The 17625-nt window shown below is 42.5% G+C and overlaps 1 protein-coding gene across 16 annotated transcripts in view; it reads left to right on the top strand.

The window, feature by feature from the left end:
• The window catches only part of LOC126295436 (uncharacterized), a 220171-nt gene that overhangs the window by 116696 nt on the left and 85850 nt on the right, over positions 1 to 17625 (top strand). For 9 of the 16 annotated variants that reach the window (XM_049987925.1, XM_049987929.1, XM_049987932.1 and 6 more), the window contains 2 exons: positions 1960 to 2013; positions 13321 to 13413. In XM_049987925.1, the coding sequence (XP_049843882.1) occupies positions 1960 to 2013; positions 13321 to 13413 (147 nt within the window). The remainder of the gene's footprint in view (positions 1 to 1959; positions 2014 to 13320; positions 13414 to 17625) is intronic. The other 7 variants (XM_049987933.1, XM_049987927.1, XM_049987930.1 and 4 more) reach the window with 2 other exon arrangements.

Genomic DNA, 17625 nt, shown 5'->3' with positions numbered 1-17625 from the left:
GACTTACCACCAGTCGAGCACGACAGTTGAGACTATACAGTGTGGTGCTATACTTTGTGTGAAGACACTTTGGTATTTTGTTACTTAAGAACCGTCTTGATTGCAAATTTTTTATTCATATGACCGGTTTCGGTTAATTCAGAACCATCTTCAGATCTGTAAAAATAATGAAACTAATTTACTATTTCACGGAAGCAAATCTTTTTCATCCTATCTAATCAACATCAAATGTACCAGAGTGTACCTGATACACTTTGCTTCCGTGAAATACTAAATTAGTTTCATTATTTTTACAGATCTGAAGATGGTTCTGAATGAACCAAAACCGGTCAGATTTGCTTCCGTGAAATAGTAAATTAGTTTCATTATTTTTACAGATCTGAAGATCGTTCTGAATGAACCGAAACCGGTCATATGAATAAAAAATTTGCAATCAAGACGGTTCTTAAGTAACATTATAAAATCACTGATTGCTGTTATCCCATAAGACATTATGTCTGTTTTTGCAAAACACTTTGGTATGATGACTCATTTGTAATTTATATTTTTAATCACTTTCTAATATTTTTACTGTTAATGTTTACTATACATTATGCTTGTGTTTCTTGAATGTTGTATCTCATTTGCCAGATGTTCTGTGGATGGGCTAAATGTCAAATGCGGCAAAAATTATTTTTAACAATGAGGAATCTGTTCTTCCTAAGCGACCCATCACAGCAGTGTATAAGAAGTGCTCACAATCTTCATAGACAGTGTTTCACCCACATCGCAGCATGCTGGTCCACAAAGTTGATTAATTTATTTAAAAAAATAGGTACATAAACAGATTAAAAAAAATTTAAAACAGGGCTTCCATTTTCTATTTTGAGATTCCTCGAGGATCTGTAACATTTTGATTTTCTTCTTTATAACAAATCCTAAGGCTGTAATTGATCCCTGTTCCATCCCTCTGTTGTAAAACACTAAACCACGTAAGCCGATTTTAATTCTACTCGAGTTTTTTCCATTGCACTTTTGATAACTGTATTTTGCTCCATTAGATCTCACGTTTAAGCCTCTTCCAACTACACTAGACTATGAGGGTATTCCCAAAAGGAAGATCTATTTTTTTGTAAGGACATAGACCTATTTAGTTCTACAATCGTTTACATCAGTTTACAGCTTGAACATTTAGCTACTTTTCGACATAATCACCATTTCTGTCGACGCATTTTTGTAGACGCTGTGGCAGTTTTTGTATGCCCGTGTCATACGAGCTCACCGCCATGATGTTCAGAAAGTTACGAGCCTCTTCTTTCACCTCGTCATCAGAGCTACATCGCTTTCTGGCCATACATTCTTTTAACCTAGGAAACAGGTGATAGTCACTGGGCGCCAAATCGGGACTATAGGGTGAGTGAGTGTGTGGGTGATTACGTTCCACTGAAACTATTCCAGGATAGCAACGGTTTGCCAAGCGATATGTGAGCGAGTGTTGTCACGGAGAATGTGTACGTCCTTGCTCAACATTCCTCTTCTCCGGTTCTGAATTGCCCATTTGAGTTTTTTCAAAGTCTCACAGTAGCTGTCAGTGTTAATTGTGGTCCCAGCGACTCAGCTCCGACGACGAGGCGAAAGAATAGGTTCATAACTTTCTGATTGGCATGGCGGCAAGCTGATACGGTGTGGGCATTCACAAACTGCCACAAAGTCTACAAAAATACTTTGACAGAAATGGTGATTATATCAAAAAATAGCTAATTGTTCGAGCTGTAAACGGATGTAAACGATTGTAAAAATAAACAGGTCTATGTACTTATAAAAAAATAGGAAACCTTACTTTTGGGATTACCCTTGTATATTTTGACCCTACAGTTTACTGTCCCTGAATAACACGTGTTGTCTACTACTAATTCCAAAGAGCACACGTGGCCTGTTACCTTCGTGGTGCACTGTGTGATGGCTGCTGTTTGGTTACAGACGAAACGGCCCGATGTGATCGAGCTGCCGGGTGAAGGTGATAGTGGGGAAGAGGTGAGTACTACTACAGCAAAGTTGTACTCTTCTGTAGAAATAAGACTGAGGGGGAAGAATCTGACATAGAAGATTACAGTGGCTCCTACAACGGGAAAGAACTGATGCTACACGTGCTTGATGCCGGTTTTGAACTAGAACTTAAAACTGTACCAGAACAAGTGACAGTGTTTTATACAGGTTGACGTACGTGGGAATCGAGTTATTGACTCGCTCTAACCTTTTTTTTTTACATTTTGTATGTCACAGTCAAATAAGCATTTTGCAAATACGTATTCAGTTTGATGTGCCAGTGGTCATCTTCAGATAGAGAAAGGGTCGGGGACGAGACAGAGAGAGAAGGTGTACGGAGTTCATTCTGCCTGTGAAAACTCTAATTCTATCTTTGGTATGATTTTATTTATTTATTATGACTATTATTATTATTAGGTAGATTGTTATTTTCAGAGTTATGGATTTTGTGACAATTCTTTGTTTCCTCTTTTTGTATATTTACAGTGAGTAGAAGATCACCGGTAGTCAAACCGGGTTACGGCATTGAGAAAAACGAATATAAAAAATTAATGTTTTGTACGAGGGATGCCCTGCAGCTCGAAAATGCGTCACATTACTAAAACCTGACACAAGTCTGTAAAGGATACGCAGTATCCGATCGAAAGTACGCGAACACCTATTAGTGGACATCAGTACGGGTGTGTCGCCCAGTGTGGAGTGTGTCGGCCCTCTACCTTTCGATGGCTCGAACTGTGCCGGGGCACTTTCCGTAAACTGTGTGCAAGTCTGTGGGGGAGACGGCCCGGTCGTCCTCGAGAGGAGGTAGTGACGTCGGACGTCGGGGTTGGAGTGAAGTCGACATTCCGACTCGTCCCAGAGGTGTTCCGCTGGGCACTCGTCGGGAGTCCGGACGGGCCAGTCTATTATGGGAACGTTACTGTCCACGAACTGTCATCTCACTGGTGCCGCTTTATGACAGTGCACTGTTATGCTGATATGGGCAGTTGTTGCTTCCGAACTGTCCTTCTACTGCAGGGGCGGGCAGGAATCGTGCACGTGTGCGGTGCACTTGCTCGTGTGCAGTTAACAGGTGTTCTGCGTACACACAGGGGCAAGATGGCCACCCGCTTATCTCCCCTCCCCACCGTACCGTCTCTCACTCCGTCCTCTGTAATGCGTTTTGTTTCCTAGCTCGCTTTATTGAATGGAGGTATAAGGTTAGTAGGAGTGCTTGAAAGAAATCGTGCTATGAAAGAGTACCTATTACCTATGATACGTTTTATTTAATTATCAAAGGTGGAGTTTACAATACGTGTAATGTCTGGAACAAAATTTCTACATACAGACAAACACAAACAGTTACGTAAATTTTCATCACTGATGTTTGCTTTTAACCGAGACTTATTAATTTTCGTAACAGAAAAAAATCTCTCACAAACGTATGTCGAACCGAACATTGACATTATCTTTGAGGCTTCACGATGGAGACGAGGAAACTCTTGCCATGGAAAGTCTTGATAAGAGTCTATTACACGTCTTGCCAAAGGAAATTGTCTCTCAGACGAGAATTACACTGTAGATCTATTAATTCCATTTGTAAATTGGGATGAATATCATCTACAGAAACAGCAAATAGTCTCGATAACTGTTCAAAACTTGGGATAAATATGATATATCCTCAAATGGCCTGAGAAGTTCCTCTTTTAGTGCACTAAGTTCGGAAACATATTCTTTGCAATTGTGTTCTTGCATAGTAGACAGAGTAGGGAAATGCAGTGCGTTTCCCTGACAAGAGCTGTCATTCCCATAGCTCAAGCTTGCTAATGAAAGCTTGCACCTTTTCAGCCTTTTCACAAATTACCCCATTTTCTTACTGCAAACTTGTGTTCAATGCATTCATGTGTCTGGTAATGTCCACTAAAAATGCAAAGTCGACAATCCACTATGGATCTTCTAACTTGGGATCGTACCTTCCTTTGTCCTTTAAAAACTGATTTATTGGTATTCTTAGCTCAAAAACGTTTTTGAGTACATTACCGAGGCTAAGCCAGCGGCCTTCTCTGTGGTATTGCATGTCACCGTACTCATCCCCAATTTCATCTAAATATGTGTGAAACTATGTGTAATCCCATGGGATCTCAAATAATTAACTGCCCGAATAACCACAAGCATGACGTCCCCCAGTTTTGCTGCTTTTGCACAGAGTACTTCTCGGTGCAAAATGCAGAGGATTCTGCACAGTGATTCTTCTGTACGCTGAGGCTTTTCTCTTAGTAATCTGACACATCCCATTTCTTCCCCTTTCATTGCAGGTGCTCCGTTTGTCAAACGTTCCCAGTTTAAGCCAGCTGAATCGACAGCTTCTTCAGCAGCTTTTACGATGTCCGCGCCGGTGGTTCTGCTTTTTAAAGATACCGTATCTAAAAAATCCTCCGCTACGTGCAGAGCAGTGTCCACGCTGCGCACATAAATAACTAATTCTGCAGTGTCTAAAATACATACAGACTCGTCAAGTGCGACGGAAAATGCGATAAACTCCTGCACTGTACTACTCGATTGATGGCGAACGTCACCTGCCGAGGCACTAACACGGCGACTTACAAGTCTGCCGAGAAAGAGTGGTAGCTGGAAACTGGGAAAAGTATATTGGCAGCGTCACTGATGCACTCCTTTGTAAACTCACCTTCAGCAAACGGTTTTCCAGCTCTAGCTAATTAAGCGCAATCTTATAACTCGCACGTACCGCCGGGCTACTGTTGTTGTTGTCCTGAAAAATTGGAAACAGTGCTCCATAAAATGTTAATTCAGTCAGACGAGAGACATGACGAAATACGACGTCCACTACGTAGCGGTTGCGCTTCACACCGACCTCCCCAGCTCAGCCCGGTACTACCCGCAACCTGCCGGCTGTCGTCACCGCCGCGGTCGACGATTGCACGCGAATGGCACACGTGCAGCGCTGTGCGCTCGTGAGCCTCGTGCAGCATTTGCCTGCCCCCGCTCTACTGTGCACAGTACACAACACCGTAAAATGTGTCCGTATCCTCCCACATTTAATGTTTCCTCGAGCACGAGAAAGGGGCCATGTCCCGACCACGACGAACGCCACCATACCGTAATCCACCTCCTCTGCACTTCACAATGTTCTCCAGTTCCTTCTGTCAGACCGGCACGGTGGTAGTGCAGGTCGGCATCCCGTGCCACTCGTTTCCGGTTGTCCGCCGTCCGGGGGCATCGCTCTCTGCGCAGCCGCCGCCTCTGTCGGTGCGTAGTGTCGACTACCGAAGTGCGTAGCTTACAGGGAGCTGCCTGACCGTTATACGCCGTCCTTTTTAACTTTCTGTGCACGGTCACTGGTGCAGCTGGACTGCCGGTAGCACTTTGGAACTCGCGAGAGATTCCTTCTGTCAATTTGGTGCGATTTTATCTAATCGCTCTCCAGAATGTTCGACGGCTCCTTTCCGTCGGTACGCGAGGACTTCCCTATCTCGGTTTATCTGCGATCGTACCTTCGCATTTGAACTCCACAGCCGCATCACCGACTGTCGATTCGGGCCCCTCTGGAAGTGTCGAAATGTTCCCTACGGAATTGTTACGCCGGTGACGTCGACGACTCTAGTCTGCATTCGGAGTTGTCGGGGTCACTTGACTGACTCGATCTGCCCATACTCTTCTCTGCTGAAAGTGAAACACTCCCCGTCTCCTTTCATTACAGTGGGTCCACATCTAGTGATGTACGTCTGTCAGTTTGACATTACGTAGGGGAGTCCCGATACGTTCTATCGGATAGTGTCATGTACTGACCTAATATACTGTGCCTAATCTCGTCCTAACTGTATGTGGGACCCTTTCGTCTGAGTGAGCTGACCTTTTCCTGTAACCCTCCTCGAACTGTGCTCACCCCTCCCAGATGGAGGGAAAATGTTGCATATTTTCTGTATTAATAGTATAAAAATAAATGATAGAAGACACGAACTTTTACAAATAATGCACGGATGTAGTAGCCACGAATTGCAATCTACCTGTTCACTGCTGGCCGGTAAAATTCTGACATCACTTAGAATAGCAAAAAATTAAATTCTGCTTATTGTGTGAGTGCAGTATACTCTGTGTCAGTCAGTGATCCTGTGCTGACGCGCTACGGCAGCCGGTAAATATTGATTGCACTAAAATTCCGTGCCTAGCTGTATTTATTTGCAGGAATTCCATCTGGCTTAGTGAGTGTCCACTTGAGTAGTTTTTCATGTGTTGTTCAGTCCATCACTTACTCCCAACCTGAAGTTTTAAGTGATGGTGTACAACTTAGATTACATGAACAGTAAGCTGATAATTCGGGAGGTACAGAAATATCTGTGTGAAATGTGTTAACAGTATTTGTTACTCAGACTTACAGGGGACATTTGGCGGGTGGAGGGGATGTCTGAATTGGAAGAAGGAAATAAAGTTCATAGTTTCAAAAAGTACAAGAATGTTTTAGTTTTTTACTTCACATATGTGTATACGTGTGCAATCGAGCTCTCGTTCGTATTTTGATTACGGCAAACATCTTAAATTTTACTCCTTAAAGCAGATTTGCTAAGGCACTGATCTGTGAGTGGAACAAAAATAGTATGCAGAGTGGTCACTGACAAATTTTGTGCTCGTGTTGCCTCTAGTTCTGCGTGGATACATCAGTGTGTCCTCGATATTGCATTCCTCAGACAATCCTGGCATAGTTCTGAAGTGCACAAAATGTTGTAATTATAATGTCAACAAACTCGACACACCTCTGTAGTCTGGTTGGAGATCTTCCTAAAGTGCCAAATTCGTGATCCATAAAACACCTATCTGCTGATAATCTGTAGTTGAAAAACAGTTTATGATGCATCAACTACTTTTTCTGGAAAGGCCTTATGATCTTCTGACGTAGAGCAGATGCCTCACAGGGCAACAAGTGCAAATGGAAGAGGTGTGCGGGTAGAACAGTTTGTGAGAGGTTTTAGTTGAGGCAATTTTGCATTAGTTCCTAATGTGAGAGAAAAAAATTCCCTTTCCTCCACTTACCACCATTTCCTCTGCTGTTTTTTACTTTGACAACAATTAATTGGTAATAAACTTTGGAAATCGTCACATCAATGTATTTATATGAGTTGGCTGATTCAAATTGTGACAGCAGTCGTAGGATACCACATTTTTTTCATTTCGTAAACACACAATTTTACATTTCTGAACATTCAAAGCACGTTGTCAATCTTTTGACTATTTTGAAATCTTTATCGAGATCCTATTTAATATTTGTGTATTTTTTTGAGACATTATTTCAATATTCCGAGTATTTCACAACATTTTGACAATTTCATATTCGAGTAATACACAAAGTAATCACGAAACAAAGTTAAACACTTCACGCTAGGTACATTTATTCAAGTTTACTCACGAAATACTATGCTGGGCAAATGACAACCGTTTGCATCTACACAATACTTGAGGCATTTCATGCAGTTTTTGGAAACATATATCATATACTGCTGGAGGAATTCTGGAAATTTCATAATGAATTTGATCTTTTAACTGTTGCAACCTTCTCAGCGGGGCGGACTACACTCTCACCTTCAAATAACCTCATAAGGGAAAGTTTGGCACGGTCAAATGGCGCGAGCGAAGCGGCGGTTCGACACGAGTGCCTTCGGAAATTATGCAGTTACCAAACGTGTTACGGAGAATGGAAGTTGTAGCCACATTCAGTATAAACAGGAATTGGATATCTCAGCTAACTCTCAGAATGATTACGAAAAGCACACTGCATGTGCACAATAGACTCGCCATAGGGAAAAGAGCTTTCTATCGTGAACGCACAATGTTGCTCTGACCACTACAATGCGATTACTGGCCTGTGTGTGGGATGAAACTCGACACTCCGCACTACTAATAGACAGCACCACCATCACTGTATCTCGTTTTTAGCACGCGTTATTAAACTTTGAAATCGTCAAAACATTGTGAAACAATCTGTAGGTAGCTGCACCATCTGCAAAAGTCTGAGGTTAGTCTTAATATTGTCTGCAAGGTCATTAATATACAACATTAATAGCTAGGGTCCCAACACACTTCCTTGTGGTGCACATGAAGTTACTTCTACTTTTGTCAATGGCTCTCCAGCCGAGATAACATACTGTGTCCTTACTTCCGAGATACCCAGCATCTAGTCATTAATTCAGTTCGATACACCATGTAAATGTACTTTCATAATAAATGTTCGTGTGATCCTACTTTGAGTACATTTTGGAAGTCACAAAATATTGCATCTGCCTAACTGTCTTCATCCATAGCTTGCACGGTGATGTTTTTGAACTGACAGAACTGAAGTTCTCTCCTCGCCCTCATTTTATCGGAACAAGTACAAGGTGCATTCGGGTTATAACACCTCTAATTCTTTCCTTATGTCTGGAAACAGATAGAACTATACAGTTCATTTTAAAATATGTAAGCGCTTGTTGTGAGTCTGCGGCAGAGATGGCAGTGCTGCACGGCAATAGTGGTGAGAGTGAGCTCAATTTCTGTTACTAAAAATGAAGACGTTTTCATTAAAACGGCAGCCTGCAATCATTCATTTTCTCCGTTTGTACGGTGATACTGATCGAAATTTGTCACCAGTAGAGTGAGATGTAGTGACTATATCACGGACGTGTCTCACGTGTGTTCGCAGGTGCGGCAGTCAAAAAAGGCAGAACGTCATGCAACTACAGACCGAGACGATCTCACCGGTCCCTCCGATGACACAATCGAGCGAGTCCAGAAAATTCTTTTTGCCGTATCGCCGAACGAGTGTGGAACACGTCACGTCAAACGTCAGCATTTCCATGGGATCTGTCACGCGATCCCGTACGGGGACTCGAAAATGTGAAAAGAATCTTCCAGGCGGCTCCCACAAATACCGACAGACAATCTCGAGCCCGCGTGTTCGGCACGTCGGCGTGTGTCGACGTATCATTACGGCACGAGTCGGTCTCTCTTTTTGTCAACCGTGACGATTTACGAGACACAGACGCTGTTTTTTGATCTTGAAAATGAGTGGCAGTCAGCTCAGTAGAAGTGTGTGTACTTACCGCCACAAAAGTTTTGAGTAAGCACCGGTATTGATAAATTGACGATAACCACACATTCTGGGACAAGTGTGAATTCCGAAGGGCACTACGGTGACAGGTATGTCCTACTGAGATGTTTTGAAGAGTGAGTTCCTTCTCGCTTGTAAAACAGCCGGAAAATGCTGCTCATGTGCTCGTTCATTGAGATAACTCACCAGCTCATCTGCCAAATGTGACACCACAATTTCTTTGTGTCGACAACTTTTAAATGATTTCTCATTCTCTCTATTCACCAAGACTGGATCCAAAAAATTTTTGACCGTTTTTGCAGTTGCAGATTCATAGCCATTCCACTGTTGTGTCAGCTAGTTCGAAAAAAAGAAAAATGGGGGTTTTATAAATTGAATCCATCTCTTACAGCATTGAATGTACCTCGTACAGCACATAATGGTAGAACAGTAACAGTTTTCGTGTTTGACCCGAGAGTTATTTCTCTTGAAATCTGGGCTGTCACCTAAGGGGTAATTGTAAAGTTCTAATTTACGAGAAAAAGATCAAGCTATGACAGTGGAGACCGGTGACGGTGTCAGACCTTCACCGTACCTTTACACTTCAGTGAATTAAATTTTTATCGACGATGGATCACTCAGCAGAGACATCGGTTGTAGAAGTCTGCGTTTCGGCAGTTCAGAAACTGTCCACCTTGTAAGTCACTCGGTAGTCATTCTGAAAACGCTCTCTGTCGAAAGAAAGGGGACGAATGTGTCGAGAGAAACTTTGACAGCTAAAAGAAAGAGCAGCCGTGGCTGTCGAGTGCAGAACAAACTGCGGTGTCGTCGTGGAGCAAACGACACCCCACTGCGCAGTGACCTGCGACACTCTGTCTCAACGGCCTCCCGTAATCGTGTCTTGAAGATTTTGGTAGTGCACTCCCGTGACTGTTTGCCCCATACCTGCCCAATGTGTTAGCACGACGCTGTGGATGTCCCGAAAAACAGCCAGCGTCTCTTTGTCTAATGGAGGTTTTGTCTGTGCATTTTTTGGCGGTGGTGAATTCGTGTGTTTATCCTGCTCGCTCTGTTGATCTATCTCGGGTCACATAGATACTCCCGGCACTCGTCCGTGTTGACTTGGTAGCTAAAGAAGTCATCTAGATTGGCCAGACACAACTGCAACATTTCCTCTAGTGCCTCATTTAAGCAAGCTTTTGATGTGAAAATGTTTGTATGATCACTGTTGGAACTTTCTTGTGAGGCAGAATATTGTCAAATTTGAATCACAGATAACTACAAGACTAATAATGCAGAAACAGTGATTGATCCCACAATGGATAGACCGCACCTGTACCTGTTTGTCGCAGAGCATTTCTTTCGCCACTGATGTCGTCTTACCGACGACTGTTACGAATTACTCGGAGAAATACACGATATACACTTTACTGTCTTACAGTACATTTATTCATTGCTGGTTTTTATTGTGGACCATCTACACAGTGGAAAAATATCTATTGTGACAACTTCAAATGGTATAGTTGCTGTTTAACTGGGAAAGAATACACCATTGCTGGTTTAAAAAAAATAAGAAAATTGGTACATCAGAGTCCCACTAATCTGAACCCTAACAAGAAAACATTAGGTTTAAACAGTGCATAACAATGAAAGAAAAGCTGTCAAACTTACTAAAATACAGTGGACATTTTATCGCTACTTTGTAGATGACAAAAACTCAATCACTGTTTTTTGGCATAATGACGACAGTCTGTTATACGACGCAGAGTCCCCGGTCCAGTCCTTCCACTCGAATCCGTACCAGAGGGCCACAATCAGTCCGGGGGAAAACACTGCAAATCGTTAGCTCCATTGAAACTCTACGGGCGAGGCCGGTCTTCTCAACTTTCCCTGCCTTTCGCTGTAATGGCAGAGGAATAACCTCGGAGCCCAGGTGACACGTGTTCCAACGTGCGCCACAGTCTGCATCTGGTTGAACCTCGTTCTCTCAGTGGCTGCCAGAACAGCCTCTAAGTGTCGAATGAGGCCCCCGAGACGTGCACACTGAGTGCACCTGCTGCCCTTTGCTGCCATTTGTCATACATTTCAACTGCCGTGAAAGGCATTAAGTATCAATTTCCTTATATTTTCAAGTCAGTAATGGCGGATACTTTCCTGGTTAAATAGCACGTATGAAATGTGAAATTGTCACAGTAAATTTTTTCCCACTGTGTAGATGGTCCAGTGATCGAAACCAGTAATGAATAAATGTATTGTAAGGCAGCACAGTGTGTGTCACACATTTCTCTAAGTACAGGGTGTTTCAAAATGAACATACCAATTTTAAGGCTTTGTACCATTTAAACTTGAAGTTGTAAATAATAAACCAAAAGAAAGAGGAACTCAAACAGTTTTGTTTGTATACCTGTGCACAATGGAAAGAGTGGGGAATCATAAAGAGTGACTGAAAAATGCGTTGAACGATTGTGAGTGTTTCGCGCTTAACCCTAAGAAATATCCCCGTGGAAAGTTTATGGGTCTTTCTTTTTCAGTGAATCCACTGTAATTGATGTTTCTTATCTTGGCGTGCTACAATTGTACTCTGTGCCTCAATGGGCAGAGGCTGAATGACACATCTTTATTTGGGAGCAAGACGGTGCGCCGCCTCGCTGATATTACTCAGTACGCAACTGGTTAAAAGGTGTCGTCTCCGACTGGTGGATTGGGTGCGAGGGGCCGATTGACGCAGCATTTCATGCGCGAGTTTCACTTTCACCCAGGATCTGATGCAATCGCGCATATGTGCCTCGGATACCAGCTGATCTACCCGACTTTAGAAACAGTGTTATTTCAGCAGTTACTCCTGACACATTGATCGAGGTTTTGGTACAACTCGCCTATCGACCTGATGTGTGATCGGTGTTCACACTGAATTGTTGTAAGAAAAACTGTTTGTGTTTCTCTTTCATTTGGTGTATTATTTATAATTGTAAGGTGAGTGTAATATGTGCTAAAACTCGTATATTCATTTTGAAACACCCTTTATATCAGTACCGTTGACAGCTGCCTGAAAAAAACAAAACTTGTTCTGAATTAGCTTTGTGTAAATTTATGAACTGGTGTGATGTGGAAACGTGTTTAGCAAGGACACGGATTTAGGTGTCATTCTAAAGATCATGCAGAGCTCTGCTACGACCGAACCGGAGACAATAAAAATATTCAATGGAATAAGGAATGTAAATGAAAATCGGTATTAAATTGGAAATTATAAAATAGTGAAAGACAATATCTCGCACAACTCATAAATTTGCTCATAATTATAGGAAAGGTGAGCTGGAGGAAAGCTCGCTCCGAAAGGAATCCGTAAAGCCTTAGAATTATAGTGGCGAGTGAATGCGGCATCGAAAAGGGAATGAAAAAACGGTACAGAGAGATCGCGTAGCTGTTCTGTTGGGCATAGAGTGGCGAGTGACGATCCTGACTTGTGATCTGTGTGTTCTGTAACCATTGTGCTGGTCAGTGTAACTGTTGTACGAAAGAGATTGATGATTGCGGTAATTGTGTTATCCCGACATTTCAACAAAAAATCTGCGCGTAGACCCAAACTGCACAAACAGACTTTTTTCGATGCGCGGATCAGTCACAGAACCTGTACTGCGTGATCCAAATCTTACGCGAGATGTGAAAAACTGATCTATGATCGACTGTATCCACTGTCACCTATGTCGAGGTACACCGGTTTCCAAACGCCAAGGTTCCACTTCCCTTAGAATCCCCGGTTCTTCGTCATTCGGACTCGTTTCACCACGTTGGAAGTGACTGTGACACCTGACCGCTGTGTCTGATGATGCTGTACACCTCCGGCAACTCACTGTAGGTTAATGCACTGTCGTTCCCCTTCAGATACTGGAAACTAACTGCCACATTATACTCCACTTTATGACGGACTGCAGGCATATTAACTAACTAACTTTACTTGTGAAGGTTCTTTATGGCTATCCCTTATTTCTGCATTCTCCCCCACCTTTCGATCTGAGACAGGCGTCTTCACCCTAGTCGGACTGTAGTGTAGAGAAAGAACAGTTGCACGTCTTTCTCAGTGCACACTCGCTCCCACGTATGGTCCGGAGGAGAACGTATGAGGAAGAGGGGCCCGTACCTACTGTCTGACCGACGAAACCGCCGTGTTTAACTGTAGCATCATTAGGATTTCGGCCGAGATTTTGCAGTACCGCCTTGTCCTGCTGGCCTTTCATTTTCAGAAGACTGCTCGTCCAGTGACGGACTTCCAGAGAGCCAGGGCTGTCGACGGAGGGCGGCAGGACGACAACGAGGTGGTGCTCTCTGACAAAGAGGTTTGAGCTACATTTGCTGCACGACTTCTTTTGTTTGGTTCACACATGTTTTTAAAGAAAATGGAGGCTCTAGTATTTTGCTCCTCTCTCAGTGCTCGCAGACACGCGTGTTCAATAACTACAGTATCTTCTGTGGCACATGTCAGTCATCGCAGTGAGACATTTTGTGAAAACGGACTAGAAATAGAAGTGTACCAAATGGAAGGTAGATTTTTCCTGTCTCAGTGCAGTAGCAGCCCACTGTGTGTGTGTGTGTGTGTGTGTGTGTGTGTGTGTACCTTAAAAAAGTCAGTAGAGTCTCAACACTGGAGAAATATGTACCATATTTACTCAAATCGAAGCCGCACTCGAATCTAAGCCGCACCTGAAAAATGAGACTCGAAATCGAGGAAAAAAAAAGTTCCCGAATCTACACCGCACCTGAAATTTGAGACTCAGAATTCAAGGGGGAGAGAAAAGTTTTAGGCCGCACCTCCAAATCGAAACAAAGTTGGTCCATTGTAATATGAGACACAATTTAGGTCGAATGAATGACGATGCAGCTACAGTAATTTGGTTCGAGACATAAGCTTAGCAGTTAAGCTTTACCAGGTAGCCATTGCTATGTCAGGCACTCCATCTGTATTTATACAGGTACCCTTCCTTTTTCACGTGCTTCGTCTTGTTTGAATTGATTGCTTATTTTTCTTTGATCTGATAAGTGCCGTTCTCTTTGTTATAGGTGTTTACGTCACTCTAAGCTGAAGATGCATTACTGTACTGTGTCGTGCATTGTTTATCACATTCTGATAATGATTGTGTTCGGCCTGTCGCGGCTCGCGGCATGGCTTGCTTTTGTACGTGCTACCGCCGCTTACAATTAAAAGAGAGAGGAATCGTCTCATTAGCGAAACAATGGCAAGAGACTGCTATTTGTTGTTACTTACACTGCTGTTTTCTTTGATAATGATCAACAAGAACGAAATAATAGACTGCGTATGATAGAAGATGTTCTGAACGAGACTTTAGTGAAAATTTTTCTCCATTTGAAAATCTTTGCAGACACCTCTTTAGTACATTACACTCTGCACAGGAATTAGAGTCATCTTAGTCTTAAACATCTAGTCAATTGCCGTTCTTCATTTCTGACTGTATCACTATTACGCATAAGAATAATACGAACATAAAACCGACACGATACGTATATTCTTCCGCGTTTGCTGTTGTCTCACTCTAGTTTCGAAGTTTATTAGGCAGACAGAATTTAAATGAGATAGTAGCAAACACGAAAGAATACGTGGCAAAATGTTTATATTCGTATTATTCTTATGGTGAAGAGAATACTGCATGTGATTCACAATTCATAAAAGTTCCTGTTAGCAACCATTACTTCTCACGGGCAGGAAAAAATTCAGAACGTAGAGTTGGCCATATTGACAGACATCCCTAACAGCCTTGCCAGTCGGATTTTCGTAGCACATTGAAACTCTGCAACATTCGAAAATGAACAATACGGAATTTGTATTTACTTTGACGGATAATGTACGGAAATGGAGTGGTCGAAACTCTAGGCGGAGGAAAAAAAGCTCGTCTTCCACCTTTTTTTAAAAAGGTTTTGGCGCCAGTATTTATCTTCGTGTCTGCAAAGCATGCCTGTGTAGCGCTACATATATTTGACTGCAGAAGTTAGTTGTGGCGGCTCCTGCCAACATTTTTCAGAACTTCCGCTTAATTTGCAGTCGATTCTAAGATGCAGGCGGTTTTTTGGATTACAAAAACCGAAAAAAAAGTGCGGCTTAGATTCGAGTAAATACGGTACACACATTCATTCACACAAGCAAGCACAGCTCACGCACACATGACTGCCACCTCCCGTAGCTCGGACCATCCGGGCTGTATCTGAAAGCTAATGTGTAAGTGTCTTTTAGTCGAGCCTGCCGACAACTTAATGTGTCATCTTCGTGGTGAGGACGATCTATGTTTTCCTCGCACTGTCGATACTCGAGCGTGGAGTTTCAGTTCTTTGGTAGGTACTCGTTGCTTCATTACCCCCATTAAAATAAAAAGAGTACAATACACGTAGATCCACAGTGTGCTGGCCACTGTGAACTACACGGCAAAGGGTATGTCCCGTTGTACTAGTCATTAGGGTTTCTTCACATTCCATTCACGTATGGAATGGGAATGTGGCAACAGTGATCATTTGAATGCCTCTGTGCTTGCAGTAATTATTCTAATCTTATCGTCACGATCCCTATATGAATGATTGAACTCGGGTCTCGATACTTTGTTAACAGACTCTCTCGGGATGGTTTGTCTGTCTTCAAGAATCTACAGTTCAGTTCCTTCATTGTCTGTGTTATACTCTCCCAGGGACTAAAGACCTGTGACCATTTGTTTTGCCCTTCTCTGTATACGTTCAATATCCCCTGTCAATCCTATCTGGTACGGATCCCACACACTTGAGCAGTATTCTAGGGTTGGTTGCACGAGTAAGTTGTAAGCAGTTTCTGTGTAGACTATCGCACTTCCTTATTATCCTACCGTCAAGCCAAACCACTTCCTTTACCCGCACCTGATCCTACACAATTATTCCATTTCGTATTCCTATAAAGTGTCACTCCCAGTTAATTGTATGAGTTGACTGGTGACAGTTGTGACTTGTCGATACTGTAGTCATAGGATACTGTGTGTGTGTGTGTGTGTGTGTGTGTGTGTGTGTGTGTGTGTGTGTGTGTTTTGTGAGGTACACTATTTCACATTCCTGGACATTTAAAGCAAGTTGCCAATGTTTGAAGTCATTCGAGATCCGATCGAATATTTCCCCAGTATTCTGCAAATGGTGCTTCACCGTCTGTCAAAAGTCTCAGCTTGCTATTAGTGTTGTTTGCAAGGCCATTAATATAACACATAAGCCGGAAGGAATCCAATATAAAACACAAGCAGGAAGTGTCCCGACACATCACACTCGAAGTTACTTCTACATTTGTTGGTGACTCTCAGTCTGCGATAATTTGCCACCTCTTCCCTACCGAGAAATCCTCGGTCTAGTCACAAATTCGGTTTGATACCTCAAATGTTTGTACTTTCAGTAATAAGCATCGATATCGTAACGAGTCGAATACTCTTCGTGATCTGTGGCTCTGGAAGGGCACACCTGATTTCCTTCCCCACTTTTGAGACGATTGGAGCTCGTGCTACGTCTCCGATGACGTCAATGTCGGTAGGATTTTAAATTCTAATTTTTCTTCCTTCCTTCCCACTATTTGGAACTAGTAATACAGTTCCGTTCACAAATTTATAGATGCGCTGAACACACTGTTGCCTGCTATCTAAGGTAGACAAGAGCCTGGGAAAATAACTCACATTTTTACTGTAACTTCTGCATTGTCCCGTCACCCTGTTTGATTTTAATAATGTTCGGCTGAGACTGGAGCTTCCCAAAGGATTTTCCTTTTACATCTCAACGATCAGTGAAGTACGAATAAAATTCAATGTAAATAATGTTCAATCAATAAAATTCACTGTAAATAATGTTCTACCTTTGTTTTCTATCTCTTTACAAACTGAAGGGCTGATATTCCAGTATCCTGCAAACCAATGTGAGGCACATGGCAGAGGGTATGTCCCATTAGTCCTGTTACCTACTCCAGTCTCACATGGAGCACAGGAAGAGAATGCCTAAACACCTCTGTGTGTGTTGTTATTAGTCGCATCTTATCTTCACAATCACTACGGGAGTGCTATGTAGAGAGCTACTGTATATTCCTAGACTCATCATTTAATACTGTACGTTCCTAAATTCATTGGATACTATTTCTCGAAATTTTGCTAGTAGGTATTTGCGGGATAGAAGTGACAGAGTTTGAAGTGTCCCTGAAAAGCAGTAGAGCTCACAGAATAATGGGTATAGAAAGCTGGTTGAAAGCTGAAATCAATAGCAGTGAGATTTTTGGGGAAAAGTTGAGTGTATATCGAAAGGATAGGCAAATGGAAAATAGAACTGATGTATTTGTCACAATAGACAAAAAACTCTAATCCATTGAGATAGAAATTGAAGCTCCTTGTGAGATTGTTTGGGCAAGACTCAGTATCAGGGGTGAGTATAAAATGCGTATTGGATCCTTCTATCATCCACCAGATTCTTCTCCTGATGTAACAAAAAATTTAGAGAAAATCTCAAATCACACGTATGCAAGTTCCCCATTCGTACTGTAATCATTGGTGGAGACT

This window comes from Schistocerca gregaria, chromosome 11 (assembly GCF_023897955.1).
Source record: "Schistocerca gregaria isolate iqSchGreg1 chromosome 11, iqSchGreg1.2, whole genome shotgun sequence".
Lineage (NCBI taxonomy): Eukaryota > Metazoa > Arthropoda > Insecta > Orthoptera > Acrididae > Schistocerca > Schistocerca gregaria.
This window is presented reverse-complemented; position numbering and strand designations above follow the sequence as displayed.